Source organism: Pelecanus crispus, chromosome 7 (assembly GCF_030463565.1).
Source record: "Pelecanus crispus isolate bPelCri1 chromosome 7, bPelCri1.pri, whole genome shotgun sequence".
Classification (NCBI taxonomy): Eukaryota; Metazoa; Chordata; class Aves; order Pelecaniformes; family Pelecanidae; genus Pelecanus; species Pelecanus crispus.
Window position 1 is genome coordinate 33,648,830 of NC_134649.1, and position 26,756 is coordinate 33,675,585.

A 26,756-nucleotide genomic window follows, 5' to 3' on the forward strand; every position below is an offset into this window, starting at 1 on the left:
GGTTTAGCCATCTCCAGGAAGAACAGCTTTCAGCAATGATCAGATACATTCCGCAAGCCATTCCAGCACAGCCTAGTGCAACACAGTTAGCTCAGAGGATGTCTTAAAGTACTATGAGTACTCACCTCTGTGAAAAGATAAATGAGCCTTCCATCTCTCAAATTATCCACACCATCATTGCTGGGTACAAATACAGTAAAGGGGCCTGGCCCATCCAGTATTGCAGGAAGGCCACAGTTCTGCAAAAACAATAAAAGATTTCATCGTGCATCTAGCATGAATTAGTGTGTGTGTGGGGTCGATCAGGAAGGGAGAGGAAACTCTAAGCAACCCACTAGAGGCAGAGCTATTGAAAAGCAAATGTATACAAGAGGCAACTGCACACCAAGGATAGGTATGTAATATAAGAGAGGCATAAATGCCACAAAAACATAGCTTGGACAATGAAGACACTGGTGTGAATGCACCTAACATGAACAAGGGAGTACTGGGCTAATGCTCCCTGCATGCTTTAAACACACAAGTACATACACAGAGACTAAAACTGTACCTTTTTGCCTGAAGAGAAGAAAAAGAGAATCAAGTTTATAATCACAACTGTAGTTAGTGAATTTTGTAAACAACTAACAGCCACAGAGCTGAAAACAGACAGGCCAAGATTGTTGTGAGCAATGCTAGAGCAGGTCCAGATAATTCTGATGGAGGTAAAAGGAAAATCAGTCTGTCCCTAGTGAAAATACTAACTAAATGAATCCTGGGCAGCAGCCTCAAGAGTTTATAACCTGAGGACTGCTTTTATTTAGAGATCTGCACCCCAAAACCAGGTAGCTACAATTTAGCTTGGCATGGGCATTCATGAAACCTTCACTCTTTGTCCTGACAGTGGTCAAGAACTAAACATGCTTTGGAGAACAGACTCTCCAGGGGAGAGGGGAAGGGGAGGTGGGGAAGCAGATGGGAAAGAGGCATGTATGCTTGCTGCTTGTGCCAGATCCCCTGTAGATGTGAAAACTCCGATCTTTTCCATTACATTTGCTTATGTAAAATACACAAAATAAGAAATGACACAGAATAAAGCTTCCAGAAAGAAAGCCAAACCACTTAGATGTATTTAAATGTTACTCAAAATTCCCACAAAAACAACAGCGGGCTTTGCAACAGCAGCAATGCCACACCTTCCTGGGACAGACACAAACACGCTTACCTCCAGTATAGTTTCAAATCTACTGAAAATCTCCATTGAAGCAAGGATCTCACCAATGGTTTTCTGCAAGAAGATACAAAAAGGAAAAAAATGGCTGGTGCTGAAGTGAGGTCTGAGTACATACTGGAATGCCCTTGGCCACTTTATGTTTGTGGTTTGTATGTAAAGATCTACAGGAGACCATCATCCTCAAAGTCTTCAAACCCTCTGTATTGGCCAGTTGACCTAGCAAGGACTGAGCCTGCAGTAACTTAGGCACATGCACAACAAACCAGATTTTGCAAGGTACCATGCACTTGAGCACCCTTCTGTTTTCCTACTCCCATCTGCAGATTAAATTAAATGAAGAGGCAATTGCTCACTATCATTAAAACTAGAGACACAGTACTTGAAGCAATATATAAATCAGTTCTGGGCTGATAGACAGTGGAGCTGCTCTGTAATCTCAAGCCTCCCTGTGCTTTGAGGATAAGAGCTCAGTCTGCCACCTGCAAATGAGCCCCAGTGCTGAGAAAATACAATACATATACATATTCCTGAAAACACAGAGGAAATGTGCCTGCCTTTTTGTCACGTTGCCCATGAAGACAAAGGTAACAGGAGGAGTGTCCCTTCAAGTATCATAACTTGTGAAGGGACTTGCCTGACCTGTATTTGCAGGAATCTGCATGGTTTTTTGGCAGAAAGTGCTTCCCGCAGAACACAAAGAGGCACAGAGCATGATTTCCAAGGGACACAGGTACAAAAGGATTTGATGCCAAGAATGGCTCATGTGATCACTAGCCTTCATTGCAAAGCCAACATCACAAGGGAAGGAAATGTCCAAAGGAGTCCAGAGAAAGACAAGCTCTGCAGGGAGCACTCCCACTGTCCTGCCATCCCAGAGTAGCTGCCAACCCTTCCCTGCAGGTACCTGAGCACACAAACACAGAGGTCCAGCTTTCCCTCTGGACCTCAGACACTCCTTTTTGGAAAACATCCTCATGCAGGTCATAAGACTGAGAGCATCTTAAGTGACAGCAGACTTAAACGTCAGTGGTGGGCACAATCAAATCCATATGACCACCCAGAACTTGTACAATTGATACACCATCCTCAGGGCACTTCAGCTGAAGAGCTACTAACACTCAACACAACATTCCAGCTGCTTTTTAAACACACAAAATACAACCATAGTATTACACAGTCTGACTGTTTTTATAGATTAAGTACAATGGTGTAAACTAAGTGCAAACTACTACCAAAATCCTACCACATACAAGAGCTTCTGTCATCCTATTAGTAATTTTTTTGCAAGGAGGTAGGAGGTAACAGGGCCTGCTTGCTGCATCTAGAAACAATATAAAAATACTCAGGCATAGCAATGTAGTAGCTATAGCAAAGCTTCTCCCAGCTAACAGGGAAAAGTGCTTAGCAGAACTTGAACCTGAAACCCCTGCCCAGTGTCTTAAATTCAAGACATGACTTCAAAATGCAAAAGTCTAGTGATTATTTGTCCTCATTTTACATATTTTTAATGCAAAGACAGCTTTTTGATTATAATTTCAAAATGCAGTACAGACCAATTAAAGAAAATCTTCATTTGATTTTTATGTGAAAAATGCTTTTTCAGTGTGTATCCTGTAAGATATGTATTCTGTAAGATACAACTGAAAAAGAGCTCATTTCCTATGAAGGGAGTGATCTTACTCATGAAAGCAGAACTCTCTACTCATCCAAGCACTGTAAAAGCATCATTGCGAGGTCTGTATCTGGCTTATGCACTGCTATTACCTACTTTTAATGGAATGCTGACATAATAGTGCCTAACAGGCCTTATCAGGAGCTGAAAACAAAGTAAATAGCCTTTTCCCTTTAAAAAAAGCCTCCCTGATTTGAAAGTTTAATGATGAAAACAGATTTTTTTAAAGTGTTTATTCTGCTTCATAAAAGAGAAAAAATATGAAAGTCTGTGTACCTGTGGGTTTCTGAGGTTGTCAGTGCTGGGTTTTTTCCTTAGGTTGTTAACAATATGCATGATGCCGTTGGCTGCTGGTAGGTTCAGTTGCAAAACATTGTACAGTTCCCCCGGCAGGTCTTGATATCGAAATGATTTGCTATACCTCTGGATAATAATAAAAGGTTAATTTTTGTGGTATATCTGTGGTATCACGATAGATCTGTAAATCATTGCTCCCTTCAGTGCTCTCCACCTACAGGTCAGCAAGTGATGAAGCCATAAGCAGAGTGAATCTGGAAAAAGTAAATATAAAGGGTGGTCTGGGTGTAAAACAAACATCCCACCTCTACTTGAGTTTGGATAATATTTTGATCCTGGGGGTACTTTTAACTCTTATTACAGAAAGAAGACCTAACCTTGGACAGTCAGCTCTAGAATTAAGTTTGTCTGAGTGTGAATGATGCTTGATCCCATCTCTGGATCACAAAAGGGTGCACTGACCATCAAGTAGCTGCTGCATCAGTCTGCTAAGTACAAGGAGAGAAGCACGGTGCAGAGAATTTGGAGGCAATCCTGGAACTACATCTTTGATTGCAACTTTCATTGGCTCATAATGCCAATGAGGAGTCTTCATAACAAAGCCAAACCAGTCAGGCTCATTGCAAGGGTAACCTACAAACTAAGCATCAAGGTATTGGTGCTGCAGCCATAATCCAAGTTCAGGCAAGCACAACTTCCCCGTGCTTTTCATTTCACCACGTGCCTTTCTTGAACTGCTCCTCCTTGCCCTGAACTTCAGTTCACATCATTAAGCATTCTGGCTGAAACAAAGGAAGGGGAGGGCAGACTTCCCAATCAAAAGACTCCTGAGTAAACAATCAGGAAAGAAATTTAAAAGGAGTATCAAAAAGCTCAGTACGGATTCCCGGGCTCCAAATAGTGCTTTGTCCTTTTGATGCATGCAGGGTGCATGTGTTACAACCTAGACCTCAAGGCCAAGGCTGGATCCTCAGAGAGGAAACATACGGCTCTCCCTTGGCCAGCTGTGAGCATGCATGCAGGAAAACTGCAGGATGGAGAGAGAACAGTAAATGCTGGAAAATATGAGTCAATTGAAAAAGGGAAAAGGGAAAAAAAGCCTTCCATATCAGAACATAATGACAAAAAACTCTTTGCTAGGACAACTAAGAAAACTAAAATAGAAAGAGGGGAAAAGGGAAACTGGAAGAGAAAATATTCAGCATGTGGCTGTGTCCAAGCACACAATCTCCAAGGAGAAGCATTCAGACTGGAGAGAGACTTTGCTGCCTCTTCCATGTCAGCCAAATGGATACTGTAGCTGCTAACGGTGTAGGGAAAAAGCCTCTTCTCCAGAATACATAAACAGACCAAGTAAAGACCATTCAAAAGTCAGATTCTGGCTAAATGGTTGTCTGCAAGGCAGGAGAAGTGGTTGCTTGGGGGTCTGGTCTTAAACCACCTTGCTTTGGACTCCACAAAGGAGCTTGTTCTGATCACAGGCAGGCTGATTAGAGAAAAAGGTTTTCTGGTTAAGAAAGTGCACCAAGGAAACTATGCTCAAGCTCCAGTTCGCCCTACATGAAAGCAGCAGTCCAGGACTTCAGTTCAGGATATACTTTACCTGGCTACTGAATGTTAGCTGATGTCCTGACAAGGTCCACATAGTCTTGGCTTTGACCATGTCTTCTACGAAATGCAGACCTGGAACAATGTGCATTCTGCACAAATGCTCAGCAGTGGTATCCTTTGGGGAATAAAGACCACATAAAGTAGATAAATGACATGTTCTTTCAAAAACCTCATTTACTGAAAGAGCCGTAACATTACCTGTCTCCTGGCTAACACACAGAGAAATTCCTAGCATACCAGACTGGGCTTCCCTCTTCATTTTGTCTCACTGGAGTAGCACTCTGGCAAATCTTTTGCTTCTGTTTGTGTACATATTCAAACACAGGGAGACTGAGTAACCTGCAAGTGACTTTAGAGGGATCCCCTAGACAGAAACCTATTGGACTTGGACACTTCAAAAACTATGCTGGCATGCTCCAGATTATAAATCTTGCTGAAGCTCCCCATACACAATCTTTGGTTATATTGGACCATGTAGCTGGACTAAGCTGCTGAATTTACTTTTAGTTTCTTCCTTTTTTTTCTGGGCTTTCCAGCACTGGCAGTTTTTTAAGACAATCCTCTGTTAACACTGATTTAGGTGGAACTGATCCTTGTTGGAACAGGTAGACTAGATAACTCAGGGGCCCTTCCTGATGTATTTTCTATGAATCCAGAAGCTACCATGATGACCTAGGCACAGGGCCTGCCTTGTGTTAGTGGAAACCTCTGCTCAACAAGGTAGCAGGAGACAGCTAATGTGCCTGGCATTTGTAGGTTAGCAGTTGCTCCCTAAACTCTATGTGAGTTACTGCTGCTGCATAGATAGCTTTGCTATCAAGCAAAGGAATGATATTTCTAAACCATTTGGAAATGTAATGTTCAAATGGGGTTGCTCTGTCTGGGTTATTTTTAAGACATTTACCTTCTCATATCCAAGTGCTAGATGCAAGCTAGCTGCCACCTGAAACACAACAGGCACCTTGCCTAATATGCAATTAAAATCCCTACTGCATGAGCTGCATTTGTAGCTCATGTGTGCTGATTTTTAGTTCTGTCCTGGGAAAATGACTTATATACCTTCTCATCCTAATGATGGATAGCCTGGTTGTGGGCTTAACTGTGCAAAAACTACTGCAAATTAACACAATTTAATTTAAAAAAAAAAAAAAAAATTACCTGCAGGACCTACTTGCTGAAGCCTAGAATTCTCAAACTCTTGTCCTGGCTCCCATAGCAGTTTTCTCCAGCCCTGCCATCCTTGCTGTCCCCATTAATAAAATATGCTCTTCTCAAGAAGTTGACACCATACCAACATCTAGGACCACAGGCCCAAAATCCAATACTTTGATGCAAAGCTCAGCCCCTTTTGAAAACCCCACCCTCAAGTAATGAAAAGACACCAGAAGTTTTGAGAACAGTCACACACAGGAGGTTTGAGCTTTAAATGGCCAGAAAAACTTACAATTCCTGACATTAAACCCAAACAAATTCTGTAAATATTAAAGAAAGAGAGAGAAGTTTTAAAAATAATGTGAGGGATGTAATATTCTCTATGAGACTGCAACTTAACCAGACAATGATGAGTCTTCCCAAAAGGTTGCTTCTATAAATACTGCCTTCCAAAGTTCCTGTCTCATGTGTCAATCAGTTTTTACAGGCTGCAGAACTCAGGCAGGAAAGAATCCTAAGACAGCAAAAATTCGCCCAAACCAAGAAAACTTACGTTAAATTCCATTCTATCATGAATCGGAAGAAGGGATGGTACAAAGACTGTGAAAGGCCCATATTTAGTCAGCAACACTGAGCAACCAGAAGCTGTAAAAACAGGGGCAACATGAAGTAGTTACTTGGCGTATGGTTTAACTCTAGCAATAATTATTCCTCTTGTTAACAGCACAATTCAATCTACACATTTTCAGCCTGATGCAAGTAACTAGTACTTGTTTACAAGGAACCAGAGGGAGTTTGGTATTGCTATCACAGCTCAGCTTGGTTGCTATTAGTTTTAAGCACTTGCCCACAAGATTTCTGAAGGATTGCTGGTGACTTTGGTCCACTTCGAATCACTGCTGAAATTTGCAGAATATTCATAATCATTTTGTTCCCACATGCTTACTACCCTATTCTTGGGCCAAGTGTCCTCTTGTCTTCCCCTTGAAACAAATAATTTTTGGGTGTCATCAGGATTTATTGGGACTAAATACTTCTTAAGAAGCTGCCATGAACCCACAGTTGTCAGTCTTCACCCAATTGTCAATGGCCCATCAACAAAGGTCATTAGATATTAAGTCCCACTGCACCGGAGTTAGGAACCCAGAGATGTTCATGCAGTTGCCCATAGCACAAATGATTATGGAAAACATATGCAAAAAATAAGTGTTGGCACCACTGATATGTAGCAGGGAGGGGTATTCACAAAAGCTAAACTGAGCTTTGACCCCTATCTCTATGCTTCTGTTAAGTTAGTGGAGATAGAGAAGACTGTCCAGAGGATCAGTTGGAGAAGGTATCTAACATAAATATGCTTTGACATGAGCTAAAGGGTTCTCATTCTTTCCTTGGATTACAGTGAGGCAAAAACTAACCTTTGCGGATATCACTCCCCACACTTGCAGTATACAGGTTCTAAACCAGTCTTCTATGCTTTGCAAAGCAATTCCTCTCTCAAAGTACCATGGTGCATGAGATAAAGCCTTTTCATCTCTGTAATAGCCACTCGCACGTGCTGGCAAGGAAGCTGCTTAAGGCTTAGTAGATGTTCTACTAAGTAGAGGACCCATGGCACACCAGCCTTAAGCATCACTGCTAGAAAACTCAGCAACAGCTGAAAGATTGCTGAGCCTTCAACATAGATGCTGCAGGTGGAGGCACACTGGTGGTTGGATACAAATGGGTTTTAATCACACCTCCAAGGCACATTTTTCTTCTTCTGCAGATATGGTACGTCCTTTACCAGGACTGTCAAATACTTAATACTCATCCACAGTGCGCTCTGCAACAGTCTCCTCAATTCACAATCCAGAACTGGTAATATGAGTTCAGAGATGTGATGTGTTTAATTTTGCAGCCCATGGTCATACACTGTGAAATAGATTTATTATGCCGAAAGACTTTCGGCCTTTTCTGACACACTCTTGTCCCCATGTTTGCTCCATTACTCAAACAAATTCAAAAGACATTTACCAAACATTTTCCTGGCGACGTTCAATTTCTTAGCAAACCTTCCTCGTGAATTATGCTGATTTATCTCACTCAAGAGATCTTTATAGCAACTTCTCCCATCTCCAATCTCCCCTTCTTTACACACACAGCTAAGAGACAAGAATGAAACATAACAAACCATTATAAAACAGTTTGCAACACATTCAACAAATGTGAGTAGAACAAGATGTCAGTATCTACACTTGAAAGACAAATCCCAGCTTTAAGGTGTAGGTAAGAGCTTAGTAACTTCTGCCTAAACTAAATGACAGGAAGAAAGATGCATACTTCTGGAGTGCAAGAAAATTTGGACCTACCCAAAGAGAATGAAGATGCTTTCTCAGATACCATCAACATAAGGATTGTCTGCTCTAGAGTTCAGGGTACAGATGGCCACAATATATTTATCGACACCTTTCTAACTAGATATTCAGTCACTACCAGTTATTACAGCATCTGAAAATTTGAGGTAATGCATAAAAACCACAGGCTAAGTGAAAATCTAGCAAACAGCTCCTATGTGACCCCTCAGCTTCAGTGAGAAGTGCCAGCTCAAGCACATCAGTTAGCTACAGTTCATCTTAAGGCTTAATGAGGGCCCCAGACAGGCTAATGACTTTTCCAGAAAAGCTTATCTACATGTGAAAATCTCTGTCCTGATTCACACGGATTTATAGTCATTACTCAGAGACTACTTAAGATCACTGGCCGATAACCATGTTTTTTCCCGTTTGGGTTTTGTCCAAGTATCGGCTCTGCTCTTTCTGTTTCAGGGATGCAAAGACATGCAGCACGGGAGGAATTTGACATTACTCCAGCCTCAGAGGGCTGAGTGCCAGCTGCTGGAGAACAGATATGCTAAGGCAGGGACTGTGCTGAACACTGCGTCCTGCACTTTCCTAGCACATCTTCACAAAGGGAAGTCACTGTGTTTCAGCTCTGGCCTGGAGCACACAATGAGCAGGTGGATGCTAACAGTTTTAGCAGCAATGGAGAAGGAAGAGTCAAGGAGATGGGACTGCTCTTTCCCTCTTCAGTCTCTCAGAGAAGTTCCACCTTTTCTTGGTAATACACAAAATCCTTGGTGAAGCTTTCCTGGTGTTTGGGAGGCCATTATGCAAAAATGGTCCTAGATCTGGCAATATTTCCCATCTAAGGGGTATCAACTCCTAGGTGTTTTGCTCCAGAGGACTAAATAAAGTCTGGTGTTTCTTGCCTCAACTTCCCCCTTCCCTGTCAATCTGCAGCTTTAATTAATTTCTTGCTTACAGGCCTGAGTGGGAGGGGAGCAAAAGACAGCCCTCAATCAAATGTGGGCAAATGTGAGCAAACAAGAGTCACACATCTCCCTTTTAATGACTGATTATTAACTGATAATACCCTACTACTACCACCAACTCGGGGAGCTACATCTCCACATCACAGAAGACTCTACTGCTCTAGATTTACAGCATATCATGACCCACATGCTAAAGTTTACAATGACTGATGTAAAACTCTTTCAATGGGCTTGTTACAAACAGGCTCTTCTCAAAAGGTGACTCTGGCCCATTCTCCTTAGTTAGCTCTCAGTTTCTTCAAAATACAGCTCATCCAAACTCAGTTTCCATTCTAGCCACGGAATAAGCTTCTTTAATAGCAATCTTTAAACTAGGCTTACCTAGGATTCCCCTGGGAATTAATTTCACACGTGGAAGTCACGTCACAAAAATACTTCTGGCAGTTGTTGGGAAGTACAGAACACTCAGACGAAGGACCTCTCCTACTCATCCCAGGCTTGCAAACACAAGATGCCTAAGGGAAGGCAACACAGTGATTATAGATCTGCATTCATCATCTTTTACCCAACAAGTTACTCCACAAAAGAGCTGTGTGGTTTCCCTTTGCAAAATCTAAGGTGAGGGGAGCAGATTTGATGAACACAATGGTGAGCCCATTTGAAGAACTTCTCACCTGGCCATTTTTCAGACCTTTACAGCTGACATGCTGTTATTGCCCTTACCTCTCCTGGACGTCTGTAAACACAAATCGTAGAGTTTTCTGGGCAGCCTCCATTGCTGTCAACACAAGGGTTTATGGGCTGGCAAATCTTCCCATCTCCTTGAAATCCTTCTTTGCAGGTACATTGATACGTTCGTGGTCCAAGAACCTTACATACAGCAAAGGGGGAGCATGGAGAAGCATCACAAGGATCCTGAGCTGCAATTAAAGAGAGGTAAAAGTAACCAAATTTCTGTTTTCAAAACAGCACTTACTGCAGCACAGCAGAATGCAAAAGGCCTGGAAAAATGGAGTATAAGGAATTTATACTATTAAACTTCTAAAATTTCCCAGGAAAATGAAATCATTTCAGACAGCAGATGTTTTGGGCTTTTTAATCTGAGGAATCTGGGTGACACATTCTTCATGTTACTTCAGTAACAGAAGTGTGTGACAGGATGCTTCGATTTACTTCTGAATTTCCATATCTGAGGATATATGAAACTGCAGTTTGGTCAGCAAAAACTGCAAAAAGCCAATGAAAATAGAGCTATACATAGATAGCTAAACACATGCGTGTTACTGACTTTCTTTTAACAAAACCTATTCACAAACTTAAATTTGAAATCAGTGAAGAAATCCTCCGATTACACACCTTATTATTTCAACTGGTACAGATTCACCAATATCCTGTTGTCAAGGTTATTCAGTACATATAAGGAAGTGCTGCTGGATGGAACCTGCAACTCCAATTCATTTCTTGCTTTCAGGACCAAGTGAGAGGAGAGCCAAAAACTTAGCCCTTAATCTTAAAGGGATTCCTAAAACACAGGTCCTTAAGCCTCTGCAGTAAAGCAGGTATTGTATTCACAGTGATCAAATTCATCTGGAGATACCAGTGAAATTAGATTTTTCCAAACAGGGGCCCATTTAGGGTCACAGAGAAGTTTCTCACCTTGGCAAGTGCTCCCACTTTTTCTGTAGCCCAGCTTGCAGTCACACATTGCTGTCCCATCCCTTACCACACATTCACTGTTGGCCTTGCATGTCATGCCTTTGCAAAGGGGAAGCTCTGGAATCACACAGCAAAGAGAGTTTCCCTTTAGGCATGCAGAGCACTGCTGGAAGATACAACTTACCTTACAAAATATCTGGAAATGAAGACAAATGTGGTTTCCAGAGGCCCCCAAGTTGGCACAAAAGCCAGGGGATATAAGCAGTGCAGACAGCTCTAAATCACTGGCAGCCTAGGTAGTCAGGTTCCACAGACTTAGAGAGAAGAAAGGATCTATCTGGTTTCCAGAGAAAGAACAGAGGCACAAAGAGATGGTAGATCTTGGCCACTGTCACAGAGAGGAGAGCAGACCCCAGCTTTTCCCTCTGTCTACATCTCCAGTGCTCAGATCATCTTCCCTCTAACATTCCCAAGATATTCATTGCCCCCCAGCTCCTTTTGGGACACATGCATCCAAGCCCATATCATAGTTTAGCTCTACCAGCCCCTCTGCAGCTACCAATGTATTTACCTTGGTCACACCTGGGGCCAGTGTAGCCTCCATAGCACGTGCAGCTTCCATTCCCAGTGACACCGCTGTTGCATTCCCCGTGCACACAGTCACACACTGCAAGGGAAGTTCAGACAAACCTGACCTTCAGCTACAAGGCAGTGCACAGGGCTCCAGGCATACATTGGCCAACTGCCTGGGGACTTGGCTGGTTTCCCACCAATAATCCACAGCAAATGTAGCTCCTTTTAAAAATAGGCCATGCCAATCAGAGCTTACACATGGCAAACTGCATGTCCTGGTCTCAAGAAGACAAAGTACTGCCCTGTAAGAGCAGCCTTGAACACAAGATCTGGACCAGCTTTTCAGGCACATGTTTTAACTTCCCACTCCTCTAAGTCTCCTGCAGCCCATGTGGGAGGAGGCAGTGTTATGAGAGCCTACCACATCTGTGATCCCAGCATTGGTGCTTTTGTGTGAGCACAACCACCCAGATCACGCCTATCTCACCTGTGTGGATACAAGGGAACCAGAAGCTAGACGAAAAGGGCTCATTTAGCAGCCAGACTGCACTGGTTATAAATAGCTTCCAAAAATGCCATACATGAGAAGCAGCACTGTGTGTATTAATTTTGTAGGAAGGGCAACAAGAAAGGAGCTGGGAGACAAGTGGGGCAGTTACAGGAGTTTGGAAAACAGTTGGGAAGTGAGTGTGGGTTGCATCAGGGATGTAGGTAACAGACTGGCAAAAACAGAGAGGAAACTGGGATAGCCCTGGTAAAAGGAGAGAGAGATTTTTTTCCCATTGAAAAAATGGACTGATTTGGGTGAAAGTCTGAGAGTCATTTGCCTAATGGGACAGTGGAGAAGGGCACAAAGACAAAATGCCAAGACACCTGCTATTGAACACTGCCAGTCGGCATTCCCTCCTACTCTCCAGCACCCGTCCTCACTCAGCCTCCGCTTCCTCCTTCCTTGCTCTCAGTTATTTTTGTGGAGGTTTCACTTGAATTACTCATTCTTACCTGACTGGCAGTCTGGGCCAAAACGATTTTCATCTCGACAATTCTGGCAGGCAAAACCACTGTATTGCTCCTAGAAGGCCCCAAAATGTCCCAGATGTTATTTTTCTGTATCATTGCATTGTTCCACACATTGTCATAGTTCAAAGTCTCTCCCCATTTCTGATTTTCTGTGACAGCTGAAGCACTACAGTGAAGAAAACTGATCTGTTCAGTGCTGTAGTAGTATTAACCAGCCCCCATTGCAAAGAAGATCACAGTATAAGCTGACACACAGAGGGCATGCAAAACACCAGCAAAACTCTAGTGGGCACTGAGGAAACAATGTGCTGATCACAAACAGACAGGAATGTACCAGCCAGTACTGGTATCTCTCTGAAAAAGGAATTTGGAATTCACTAATGCCAATGGGACTTTTGACATTGATTTTACAGGGTTTGGGGACCTTCAGCATATATTTTAATTGATACAAGGTGTCTTTGAGTTAAATCCAAAATCAACTTTTCTCAAAGCAGGGGCCAAGAGGTAGGATTGTTTAGCTCATAATGCTATTAATTAAGGATGCTGTAAAAACATACAGTTCATAAGAGAAAGTTTCAAGTCTGACACTGATCCATTAAGCCAAAAATTTTAGAAACACTGCTCTATACAATTCAAATGTCCAGGAATTTTTTATGCTTTTGTTGTACTAAGTCTGGAGCTATAAAGAAAAAAATAAACATCTGTCCTAAATTCTCTTTCTGGTCTCTCCCGCTTTTCCTGAGAAAGGGAGGATCTGCCTGCCAAGGTACAGCACCAATTCATTTGGGAAGTATATCATCCAAGTCTGGAAAAGGTGCATCTCATTAAGAGCCAAGTATCTCAGGGCTTCTTGCAACCACAGACAGACAGTGATTATTTCAACTGATCAGAGGGTTGAATCAATGCAATTCTTTCTTCTGTTCTCCCTAGAGTTCCTTCCCAATTCCATACCCTCACCAACAGTGTCTTAGTGCTATTGCAGACCACACCAACCCTCCAGGAAAACCACAGACGCTGATGCTGGAATGAAAGAAACTGCTAATGACCTTTCAGGCAGAAGGGCAGCCTTCATCCAAAACATCTGCACAGATGCTATACAACTCCCTCTTACAAAAACACATCACCCTCATAATAAATCATGCACTGACCTTGCAGATGCAGGTCCCATTTTGCTCCATACCATCCAAGCATGTCCCATGGCCATTGCAGGGATTCTGAGAGCCACCTGGACACTCTAGCAGGCAAGAGACAGGCCAGACAAGATTAGATCGAACAACCAGCACTGTATCCCCCTTTCTATCTCTCCTTCCCCCAGGCACTCCAGTTGTGCAAAAGCAATGGCCTCTTCACCAGCAAAGTCCCCACCTGCTTATCCAATACACCTAACACTGGCCCAGAGCTGGTGAATATGGCCAGGAGTGGCACCAAGGAGCAATTTGACTGCTATCTAAGAAAAGCCTGTTATTAAAAGTCTAAGGAAAAGTCCCAATGGACTATAACTAACTAAATTTCAGCAGAGACACTGAAACATGTTTTGAGGTTGAGCCACTGCTGCTAGCATCAGCAAGAGTCATATCAAACATCTGAGGGCAGTTCTGAAACTCAAGGACAGACAGGAGCCTGCTCTGCAAAGATACTGAGCATTTTCAGCTTTCCCTGACTTCATGAAGAGCTGGGAATGTGCTTAGACAAACATGGTCCAGACATCTTTGGAGTGGGGTACCTCCAAATTCTGGGGACTATTTCTGAAAATTTAAGACATGTGATTCCTCTGATGAAGACAATTGCTTATTCAAACCACTTCTGTGTGAAATCAGGCTCAAGCTCTCAAATGACCTCCCATTTTCTGCAGGGCTGGAGAGTGTCTTTCTATATTCCAGCAATCAGTCAATCATATGAGAAGTGTTTAGCTTAGTAGGTCTTGATTTTGGATTTCTGAGACAAGACAAAACAAATTGTCTTTACTTGGCATAAACCTGAGTGGGAGCTTTGGGATGGTTATTTCACCTTGGGTTGGAATTGCTAAGTATTTTCTGTGGCTGAATGGCTGACTAACTCCAGGCTATACAGGAGCACACGTGGCACACACACTGCAGACTAGAGGGACATCAGAAAGAAATACCTTCCTCTTCCTCTGGAAACTTTGTTAAAGAGGAACAAAAACATCCCTTTCCAAAAGCTTATTTTTAAAGAAGAGACAAAAGGAAGTTCCACCAAAGGAGGTTATGTTATGTGTTAAATGTAAGAGAATTCAATGTATCTGAAGCAAAGAGATTCCTTTCCCATTATATTCTGAACCTCCCAGACAGATAACAGACGTTTTGTGAGTGTTCGAGGAATAATGAAAATTAATCACCTCAATGCATATTTAATGCCTCCTGTTAAAACTGGTTTGAGTTATTCAACAGCTAGAGAGTGTTGTAAAAAGATTAAAAACTTACCATAGCACTCCGTACCCCAGAATCCTGGGCAGCACTTTTTCTCCTCAATTTCCTTCTTACATATGTGATGGCACCCTGGCTGGGAAAGGGTATTTTCTCCTAACTTGACAGTGTATCTTAAAAAGAACAATCCAAGATTCATGATTACAACACAAACTTACCACATGCTTGTTGGAGGGTTTCTAAGCAATCACACTGCAGTGCACTGAACTCTGAATGGAAGGAAGGGCACTCATTTGCTTCGCCATACATGCATGCAAGAGTTTGCACTTGGGTTATGTCTTCACTAAGAGTGTCCATTGATTTGAGCCTCAAAGATTGGTTACAAGAAATCTGCCATGGACTGGGTATAAGACAGGACCCTGGGCAGTCCAAGAGCATCAGGACAGAAACCTTGGATGCTCGAGGGTTAGACAGCATAGAAACAAAATTAGGATCTCCAGGGTGACTCAACATTAGACTTCGTCCTTAAATAACCTTGAAAGAACAAAGTCTTCTTGTAGGACTTGTCCCTTTCGTCTTACCCTAAAGATTCCAGATTGGGATGCTGGAAATTTGGATCTGATTGCTGTTTTATTCACAGATTCTCTATGCAACCTTGGACAAACCCCTTAAATCCCCAAAAGAAGCATCTTCTTTTCAACCCTTCATCCGTCACCTCTACACACAGGGTAAGCCCTTGATGGCAGTCTCTTGTTCTGCACGTATGCAGTACAGAACTATTCTTGGGTCTGTCCAACAACCACCACAAGAGCACACAACACTTAGAAAAGCTGCATACAGTCACATTATTCTTACGCTTCATTTTATTTTTGGCACAACATCCTTCCCAAAAGGAACTTGGAAATTGTCTCAATAGCACTCCCGCTTTGGCTTCAATCTGACTCCTGTGTGTGCCTGTGCAAAAACTGCTATAAACCGCAAAACTGCTACAGCTATTTTTAAAGTATTTCGACAGAATAGTGAATCACAGAAAACAGTAGACAATGGAGCTATATATTAACTGTTAATATTCACTACTGAATAGATACACAAACAATAATCTATAGTGTTTCATTTTTTAAAAACTTCCTGGTAAATTCAGTTTCCCTTCACCTTTTTCCTATTAGAGCCAAGCTCAACAGAATAAGAGCAAGAAACATATGAACAAGCAATTGTCATAAAGCAAAATAGGAAGGTAAAAAGTTCAGAGGATTATTGCTGCAAGCTGGGAGGATATACAAGGGGGATGATCATTGTATTATTTTCTTAATAATCCGCGACAGGATTCTGGGTCTGAAACAGGTTTCTATGCTAGACAAACCTCTGTTAAGTTGCTATAGCAGGATTAGCAAACTCAGGCTGTTTAAGGCAAGTTAGAGGTAATTATCATGTAATATGTTCTGTGTATATAGAACCTCATGCCCAGCACAAAGTCCATGGGATTTGCAAGGAGACAAAAGCAACAATAATAGGTGCCATAAATCCATTTTTATGCATCTGAAAACAAAACTCCTTGGATCTTTACAGCTCAGAAAACACACGTGTGCCCTCTTGAAGGCATAGACACTACTCCTTGCATAGTAGGGCTACACCAAAACCTTAACATGGTTAGAAAATAGGCCTTACCTGCAGTCCCTCACTCCTAATCCTTGGGTGGTCCTTAACCAGCCTCTTGGACACAACATTTTAGGCATTGCAGCACACGCAGTACACGCTGTATTCAAGGTAAACGTCGTCTTGATATTGCATCGCATGGATTTTAACTTAAAAAGAAAAAACAGAATGGAAATAAGCCCAAAATTAAATCGTTACCCTAGCCACTCATCTTGCCAACCTTTAATATTTTTATCAACATTGCACCATTCTTTAGATACCACCGGGGAGAGCAATGACCAGTGCAGCTGCTGGAAGGTACACCACACACTCAGACAGGCTAAACCATCACGCCATGCTGCTGCATGCTACTCCACTTGGATCTCAGCTAGAAGGCAATAGGGCAGATCACAGCTATCTTATCTTTCCCCTATGTCTCACAGCAAAAATTCTAACCATTTCTAAAATAATCATAACCGTGCACTGTTAACTTAAGCTGATCTTTTGCAAACATGTGATAGTGGTATGTGAGGACAAGCCCTAAATTAATAATGCTTGCCAGAAGACACTGAATTAAAATACAACACAGCATTTCTGTTTTCCATGCCATTGACACGATCCAGTTCACTGGTGGTTTCATTGCTGTTTCACGGGTCTGAAGAACCGAATGCATTACATTAGTTCAGACTATTTCCCAGAGCCCAGGAGCTGCTCACACAAATATTTCTCATGGCAATTGTCTTCGAAGGTGTGGGGACAGGGGGGTGGATTAAAAGGAAAGGTGCTCTGCACCTCTCTGACCACCTGAATGGCCCCTGATGCTTTGACCCCACATGAGAAGGACCCCATAAACACTGGCAAGAAGGTCAGGTAGGAGACTTGGATAATTCACATGGCTGGTGATAAATTCAGCATGAGTCCTTCCACCCAACCAGAATAACTTCAGGGATTCAGGCTTCCTCAGAGGGCTTTTCTGTACGCCTGTACCCACCAACTCTGCTTCTCCAAATGAAACACAGCCAGAGGAGATGAAAAACGTACAGCCTCAGAGCAAATAATCATCATCATATGCCAGCTTGTCATTAAAGCTCATGATTTTTCCCCAAAAGGGTTTCCTCGTATTCCTCATCTCCTGGAGTCGAGCCACTGCGTGGAAACCTCATTGCTCATTTTAAAAAGAAACAATGTTTGCCACTGACAGTGGCAGAGAAAAGCTGGGAGGCACAAGCTGTGTTTGCCCCAAAAGGTCACAGACTGGAAAAAAAACAAAAACCCACAGCTCACCTCAGCTGTGCCTCTACAGGCACTATATTTTCTAATAATAAAAACATTAGAGTGAATTTTGGGAGGCGGCCTTGATCTGGGACTTTTTAAGCCAATCCTGAAGAATGCTGTTAATGCAGCAGCTCTCCTGTGTCCAGAACTCCCTGTTTTGGATTCCCATCAGCAATCTCAGCTTTGCTTCCTCTGAACTTATACCCAAATGCATACATTTGCATCAAGGCAAGGGAGGAAGCCTGTGGCTTCCCATCAGTTATCAACAGCTCAGGAAGGCCCTCCCAGATGACAGCCAGCAGACCCTGTCAGGAAAACCTCCTGAGAGATAACCCTCAAGTCCCAGGTCCGCAGGGACATCTCCCTGGAATGGTTTCCTGACTCACACCCATGTTCCCTCTGCCTGGAGTTCTTGACCTTTTTCTCATCTTCATGGATCCATCTTCTGCAGCCATCCATGCAACAATGCTGCCAAATGAAGAAAGTGATTCCTTTGTCTGTGGTGGTCCCTCACATAGATATTAATTTCTAGTTGTGCATCCGGGGCTTTCCTTACCGTACAGTAACTTCCACTTTCTTTAGTGGCAGAATCCCCAAGGAACCTGTTATATCAAGGACTCTCTTCCTTGCATTATAAACGTCTCAAAACCAATCTGACATCCACCAAATCTACCTATCCCTGTCCTGTGAGCACCAGCTTTACTAATTTTATCCAGCAGGGCAGAGATCAGCTTTGCTGTTCCTTACATTTCCACACCACTGGCACACAGTGCAGTCAGAGGAGATTTTCCCTTTTTCATGGAGCAAAACAGAGAAGACAGCCAATATGGATGGATAAATGAGGTGCTACCTCCAGAATACTCTGTCCCAAAAGAGCAGCAGTGCCATTGATGGGGTAAGGAAGAAGCCCATCCAACCAGCTGATTCAAGTACAAATTAGGGCTCCAGATTAAAGTTCGCCTTTTGAAAGGAGCCAGTTGAAACCAGGCATCCGGTTCTGACAAAACGGTACATCTCCTGCCTTCCTAGTCTGATCAAATCCCAGCTTTTACCTTCACTGAGACAATGCCTCAGGAAGAGGAATGGGAAGATACCCAAGGAAAAAACACAGAGGAGGACAGCTTCCCATGAGTTATGATGTTAACGTCAGAATTACTCCACAAACCTTTATCAGGCATCTGAGCCACCTTATCTGTATGAAAAAGACCACACAAACAGCAGAGCACAAAACACTAAATTAAAAACTCTCCAATCTTCTATTTTATCTTTACTTCCAGGCATCAGGAACTGGCTGCCAGACATAGTTGGGTCATTAAATGTGTTCTCTGTCGTGGTCGTGGAGGAAGACACCATTATTCACACATTATTCCATTTTCCTTCTCTTTCCTTTACCAATGTGGCTCCATTTCTAAATGGAGATGGACACTGGGAGAGGAAAAGGGCTGTCACTCCTCCCTGTATGCATCTTTAATTACTTGCAGGCCTCTAAGACAAGACAGTTTTTGTGGAATCCCCCCTACCCTACCTTCCCGGGACACTTCATGAGCTTTAGGCAGCCTTCCAGTAAGATCTTCCCCTTTTTATAAGGAAATATGCTTGTGTCAGCAACAACAGGCAGGAGGAAAGAGGAAGAAAACAGCTGTGTGGAAAATAATAAAAAAAAATATTTCCCTTCTTATTTGAGTGACAGAACTGATGAAGCAGTCATTTTCTGGAGTGTTTTGCTTCTTAGGAAAGCAGAAGAGGGAATCAAGGGACATAAATGCAACAGTTTGGATAGCTGAATTTTGGAGAGGGTGAAAGGTAGACAGGAGTTTGAGTCAGAGGTGACTCCTGGGGCACAGCCTAATGGAAAACAATGATGAGCTGCTCCCTTGTGCTCATCTGTGACTGTTGTTTCTAAGTCTGAAGATGCTGGAGAGGAAGCAGTGAGAGGGAATGTCATGCAGCAATGCTGCCTGGTGGGCCCAGAGTCAGTGAGCTGCACGGTGGCTACACCAGGGAAAGGGGGTGAAAACAGTCACTGTTCTGATCAGATGATATCATGACCCTGGACCATATCACACTCAGGTACAAGGCAACAGAAAACGAAGACTGGTGCGCTCAAACAGCTCCAAAATTTAAGGAGGCTTTTAAAGCAGAAGACATCTAGCTGTAGCTGAAAGAAGTTAAGAGCCAGGGTGCCTCTGTCCAAACTGAGCTCTGTCTTGCCAGGGTTGGACTGTGCTCTCTCCCTGCACTCAAACACATGCATGTGCACGAGCAGCTGCTGCCCTCTGTACTTAGCTGCAACATATCTGAGCTTCTGGATGCTGCAAGGTTTCTTTCCCTCCTCTCACTCCAACACAGATGTCCCTTACTTCTCAAGTGCTCATGTTTCTCTTATTCCACTTCAAGAGAATAAGCTGGGGAGTTTTTTTAAGGGCTAGTTTCATTCCCTTCATTTTCTCCCTTTATCTTTTCCTCCCAAACAGTTAACACAAATCCTTCTGTACAGCAAAACCTCAAGGAAGAAAGAAAAACACATTTGGATGTCAGTGTTCGGCTCCAACAATCCTGGGAGACAGTTCTGGAAACAGACATTATCTAATGAATTACCAAGTTTCCAGTGCATTTGCCCTTTACAAAACAGAGCCGTAGACACATGCTTGAGTCATTACAGTCATGTAGCTCCCCAAGAAGTTCTCAATAACACTTTAGCTGAACAGCCCAGTGGTTCCTGGACACACAAACCCTTTGCATTTGTCCAAGGAAGACACTTTTCAGCACGAGGATGAACAATCAAGCTCAGAGATCACATAACACAAGATCTACTGTTGCCCTGGGTGTTTCCCACCATCTCAGCTGCAGAGCACTGGATGCAGAGAGCACTCCCCTCATTTCCCACTTGCCTCCATTCCTCCTCCAGCACAGCCTGGGACTGGCCTCCTCCCAGCAGAAAAACTTTCATGTTTCTCACATCTGCTGCATCTTCCCCAGCCCATACCAAGGGGTATACAAAAAAACAAATTAGGCTAACCGATTTGCTGTCAGGTTTGAGCCATCAAATCAGAGCCCTGAGGCAACATCACTGAAAAACGGCTAGCACAAAATCTCTTTTCTCTCCTGATTGTCCCTGCAAGTCTCTGGCAAGCCAACGGAGGCCTCTTGTGGAATCACAGCACTTTTACTGCAATCAAATCCAATGGCCATGCTAAACTATCAGAGAAGACTTCATTAGACCGATGTTTTCCTTACCTCCCTTTATAAACTTTCAAATGCTTCTTCTCTTTCTCCAAAAAGAGGGAAACTTTTGGGGAAAAAACTCTAAAAGGGGGTTATTTTTCCTGGATTAAATAAACTGCTCCAGAGGTGCTTCAAAACATTTCACTTCTCTGTGAGTGGGTACTCATTACCTGATATTTTAACTGTTTCACACCAAGCCAGACACCTCAGAGATTATAGAAATCAACACAGTGTCTCTAAGTCAAGAGACCAAAATTTCCACTTACACCCGCTGAAGATGTGAGCCCATGCCTCTGAACGTACTACTATACTGGAATCCATCTGCCTTGAACCCATGCTTCCAGACAAACAAAAACACTAGTAGAGACACTTCTTCAAATCATGTTTGTATTGTCCTACAAGCCCAAAATTTCATGCGGTTGTTACCTTATTTGCACGCTTATTAGTAATTTATGGCCCTTTTACGAAAGGGTCTATACAAAAGCTTCCACCCAAAGTTCTGACACTGAAGTATCTTTTCAGTGCTCTGGCTTTTTCTAAATTCTTTCAGACTCACACACACCTTCCTTAGCACAGGTCTGTTCACTCCCCACAAGGCCCCTCTTTGTCATTCAATGCAAGACAAGCCTTCCATAGCTCAGATTCCCAGGGAATAAGATTTCCAAATGCCTCACACAACTTCTGACTTTGTAGGCCAGTTCATTCCTCCAACAGCAGGACACAAGAAGGGCAACAGCAGAAGATAATATCATACAAATTACTGTGAATTCTAGCCTATAAAAAATGGGATGCCTCACCATGGAACCTAGACCACAGATCTACAAAGGCATCATACATTCTTCTAGATGCTGCTGCTAAACACAAGAACAGAGATAAAAGAATCAAAAGAAAATCAACAAAATTGAAATAAGACTGAAACAAAATGGAAAGTATTCCACACTCCTCACTAGGGAGCCACTAGGAAATGTACTTAAAACAAATGTATTTACCCTGTTGTAAAGCAACAATTTGATGAGGTTTTTTAAAATTTTTTTAATAAAATTCTCCTGGGAAACTTATGGACCTGTCCTGCTAGATGCTAAGCTCCCATCACATGTATTGAAAATAGCAGAAGACAAAGATGTCCAGTCCTTCCATACTGCTACTTTTGCATTCAGTGCTGACCATAAATACAAATTTAATCTGATCTAAAACTCAAGCAGCTCCCTTCAACCTTATTTTTAGGTCCTCAGTTTAGACTACACACATATGCACCCATAAGCAGAGAAGATACCTTACGGTCCTGAAGTTTAATTATGGATGTTGTTCTGTACCTTACTAAATGTAAATGAGAAAAGGAGTTTTGTGGTGGACTATTTCATAACAAGCAACCATCCAAATATGAAGAACCATTCAATGAACATTTAAACAAAGACTCACAGACTTACCTTCTGACTCTGGCAGTCAGCTGTGGGAGTGAAGCATGCTGCGAAGAAGAAAAACAGCAACCCAGGAGGATGCATTTTCATGCTCTTACAGGCAGGACCCTTTCCACAAAAGGGGTGGCGATAGACGCTGCAATTTCTGTAAGATAAGACCGCCCACTAAGAATCAGATCCAAGACAAACCAGAGGTTAAAAGTAAACAGGGAGAGAGCATTTTCGCACAGTGCTCTTTGGCTGCAAAGTCTTCAGAAGTGGTTCTGCTACTTCTAGCATTACGTCTGAATCAATACCACCTTTTTCTTTCTATTCTTTTTTTAAATGCACAAGCAGAACTCCTTAGTAAAAGGTTTACTCAAAACAGGAACATCTACGGATTTCCTTTTACATATCAGTTCAAAACAGAAGGAAGGAAATCCTTAGTTTTCAACTAATTGGAATGAAAAGAGGTTAACTGTATGCTTAACTGAAGGCAAATCCAATGGGCAAACTTAAATACCATGAATTCATTAAGGGTAAGTTAATTTCCTTTTACCACTGATGTTAATATGTCCACAACATCTCAAACAGAAGGTAGACCTGACCATTGCCTATCCCAAAGTATGCATGAACAAAGCAATGTGAGTGATGTGCTGCACTTCAGAGCAATAATGTAAGCACATCCTATCAATCAATCAAGCACTTTGGGTAGGCTTTGATATTTATTTAAAATATTTGAGTTTCTCAGCAAGAAAAGCATCACATTTTTCAGGTACTATGGCAGCAGTGGCAAAATAACATCATTTTCCAAACACTCTGCTGACAGTTTGATGAATCCAAGGAGTACTTCCATAGCATTAAGAATAGGCAAGTCCCAAAATGGGATTAAAAAATACATGCTAGCCTGAGGTATGGTCTGCAATTGAATTTCTCCTTTTGAACATTACAAACAACCAAGAATTGATTATTGACAGATTTTACATGGATTTTGTCTCCCTACGCTGCCAAGAGAATCCACCATACCGAGCAGTCTAAAGACAGCTTCTGTTAGTAACAAATCCTACCAAGCAATGAGGTATCTTTTAATTTTTGAGCCATTAATAGTACATGAGAGCGTCTAAACGAAACCAGGATAGGAAGCTGCTCCTGTGTTTGCATAAATAATTGAGAGCATTAATATTTTTTTGCCCCCTGCATACACACAAAGATACACACACTAACATGTAAAGTATATAAGAACTGCTGTACTTACTAGTGCCGTTAATTGTGCTTTACCTCTTCCTCCATCCTACAGAGACAGCCAGCATGGTGAACAGCAAGCACTATTATATATCCTGCACTAACAGGAAGTGGATAAGGCACATAACCATCCACTGCAACCCATGTGAGAAGTACCACCCCACAACTCAATCTGATGACTCAGCCTGCTTGTCCCGTTACAGGACAACTGCAGCCCTGGAACCATCGCTGCCCAACAGACAGCCACTTTGTCAAGGTCAGAGGGTTTGCACACCTCTGGAACCCATTTAGTACCCTGCAGATCTGCAAAATGAGGCAGAGGCAACATAGCTCAGACTGGTTCTGGTGGGACAGCAAAGCCACAAATGGACAGTGGGGACATTCTTGTAGAGGGGGACATTAATATGGAAGCTTTCTTTTACCTACAGTTATGGTACTAGACTGGCCACGTAAACCAAAGAATGAGACTGCTTCTCTGCCCCATGCTACCTGTTAGGCATACACAGCTAAAACAGGCAGCCTAGAAGGATGTTGACTGCTTGTTGATGGGTTTTCCAAGAGCTGACCGTATGACATAGGGATTAAGTTGCTAGTACTTGGCATCCACCACAGACAGCTGATAAGCTTTTAAGGTGAAAATAGCTTACCCCGAGGCACTTGAAGAGATATGGGCATCTTTCAATGAATCTTCAAACTGTTTTCTAAATGGCTCAATGCTGAAAATGGTACAGGGGGAAAAAGGACACACAAAGATTTCCAAGCCTTTCCACTGCTGCTTACCATCACTGTATCTTACCTACTGCAAGGAAACTTGGAAGGGAAAGGAGACAAAGGCAAAATTCGGTCAAATTCCTGTCTGAATTAAATAAATAAGATCCACAGTAACATCAGAAGGTTCACAGCCAGTTTCTTTATCTGACCACACCTCATTTAAAGGCAAGGAATACAACAGCAATATACAGGCTAAAAATGCAAACAGTGAGTAGTGCTGTTGTACAGCAGCAGATCGTAAACTGAAAAATCAAAAGGTCATCTGTCATCAGATGCTGCTTTCCTCATCAAGCAGCATAGGCAGCGTGTTTCAGCCACTGCATATGAACTGCTCTGAGAGAATGGAAACTTACTTTGCTGATCACTGCTGCTGGATCTGGAACACCAAAACCTGCATCAACTTTGGATCTGCGTGATTCTGGGAATTAGGAAGAAGGTGAAACACGAACAACCTCCAAATTAATTGGTGGCCAAGAGCCATTAATAATGCTCAGTGGAAAGATGCCAACGTGCTCGCAGTGGCAGTCCAGTTGGCAGTATCACCAAAGATGGCAACACCAGCATGGAAAAAGCACAGGGAGCAAAACTGGGTGAAATAAACACAAATTACTGCTCCACTTAAACTGCTCCTGTTCTCTTCTAATACATGGATCCCTCCTAGGCAGATAGATGGGTTTTCTCATGGATGACATCAGTAAAAAGCTTATGCCTTAGAGGCAAAATGCACTGGATCAATTTTTTGATCCCACTGTTTTGTCCAACACCCTTCAAAACTGTCAACAAATTGAAAAAACCCAGTTCCCTCACTCATTTCTGTGTGAGACCAGCTCATATACATAGGCACCTGCACAAAGCATTTAAATCCCCCGAAGTCCCACAAAGCAAGATCCTGAGATCTGTCAGAGTGCTCAACATCTGATTGCTTCTAAACTGTCCAGAATTTACAGAGGAAATAGCCATTAGTACCTTAAGAATGAAGCCACGGGACTTGCTATGTCACTAGCAATTAAAAGAATATGTAAGACAGGAAAACTGGAGAAAAAAAACCCCTTTCATCAAAGGGAAAATTTATAGGCAAGACTTCTAAGGATCTGATGACAGAGCATGCAAAGGACCCTGTACAGGCAGGGTAGAAGGGTTTCATTCACGTCCTAGTCAATGTTTGATTGAAACAGGATTGTGCAAATCCAATTTTAAAACATACAATAGGAGTTGTCAACTGTCTGCCAGTGTGCTTATCTGTGAGGTTTAGCACATGGGCTTTTGTTTGCTTTGGAAAGCATGGAGGTTGACTTATCAGTCAAGTGTCTCCTGCCCACCTGGCAGAAGAAGGCTGGTTCAGCAGTTGAAGTCACAGACGTAAGTCTCAGAAGCATCACCTTCAACTTCTGGCCCTAACACAGATGACTTCTACAAAACACTAATAATTTACCTTGTGGTCTCAGTCTCCCAAATCATCAGCAGATTGTTGGCAAGCAACAGCGCTCAGGATTTTTTTCCTCACTCAGTGCCTTATATGCTGATGAAAGGTTGAGTCCTCTAAAGTAACTTACCTAAAACCTGGAATTTTTTCTGTGAACACATTAGCATTCGGAGTTGAGAAACTGCTGGTGAAAACTACTCAACCTGTTCCACGGGAAAAAGAAAAGTCACCTGGGTAAAGGCAAAGGATACAGCTATGAATACTTCCAGCCTCTCTGCGTCACACACTGCATTTTAAAATGCCCTTCTCTGTGAAGCGCATGCAGCCCTGGCTAGCTTGGGCAATTTCCTGCTATTGAAATCTTTTGTTTAAGCAATCTTTACAGAAATTACAGAGCCAAGACAAATGATTTACCCTGCAGTCTATCTTGCACACAGCTTCTGTGGGAGCTGACCATTTGGTTACATCCACAGTGAGAAATGAATTCTCGTTGCACTCTTCTGGGAAAGCTGGGAAAGAACGTAAAGTATCTTCGCTCTGAATTATAAGTGCATAAGAAGGCTGTGAGTCTGAAGAGGTACTAGCAAAGGATCAGACCAAGCCAGAAGTGCTTGTGTGTAGGAAGAGGGCCAGCTGTACCATACTTACTGAACGCATCCCTGAGGCTCTTGGCGCATAGGCTAGGACAGAGTCCTAAGTTTTTGGGTTTTTTCTCTTGGCAAGTTGGAAGGAACAGGAATTTTAAGGTTTGCTGATAAAAGCAAAAAACCAGAAGGGTCGCACAGCAAATGGGAGTCTGTTTATCTCTCACACATGCAGTGGTCCAATTCCAAGCAGACAGGTATTGCTGCCTGAGTACAATGTTGTCATGCGATTCAGGAAGAAATTATCACGGCTGCTTAC

At 42.6% G+C, this 26,756-nt stretch overlaps 1 protein-coding gene across 1 annotated transcript in view; it reads right to left on the bottom strand.

Annotated features, from left to right (window-relative positions):
- Positions 1–23,804, bottom strand: part of STAB1 (stabilin 1) — a 68,814-nt gene extending 45,010 nt beyond the window's left edge. The window contains 18 exon segments of the mRNA XM_075714109.1: positions 126–239; positions 1,205–1,267; positions 3,162–3,308; positions 4,786–4,908; positions 6,499–6,590; positions 7,959–8,086; positions 9,637–9,770; positions 9,979–10,175; positions 10,912–11,028; positions 11,483–11,578; positions 12,487–12,556; positions 13,653–13,738; positions 14,946–15,061; positions 16,554–16,690; positions 22,448–22,603; positions 23,673–23,740; positions 23,743–23,782; positions 23,784–23,804. Of these exon segments, the coding sequence (XP_075570224.1) occupies positions 126–239; positions 1,205–1,267; positions 3,162–3,308; positions 4,786–4,908; positions 6,499–6,590; positions 7,959–8,086; positions 9,637–9,770; positions 9,979–10,175; positions 10,912–11,028; positions 11,483–11,578; positions 12,487–12,556; positions 13,653–13,738; positions 14,946–15,061; positions 16,554–16,690; positions 22,448–22,603; positions 23,673–23,740; positions 23,743–23,782; positions 23,784–23,804 (1,905 nt within the window).
- Between the last annotated feature and the right edge of the window lie 2,952 nt (positions 23,805–26,756).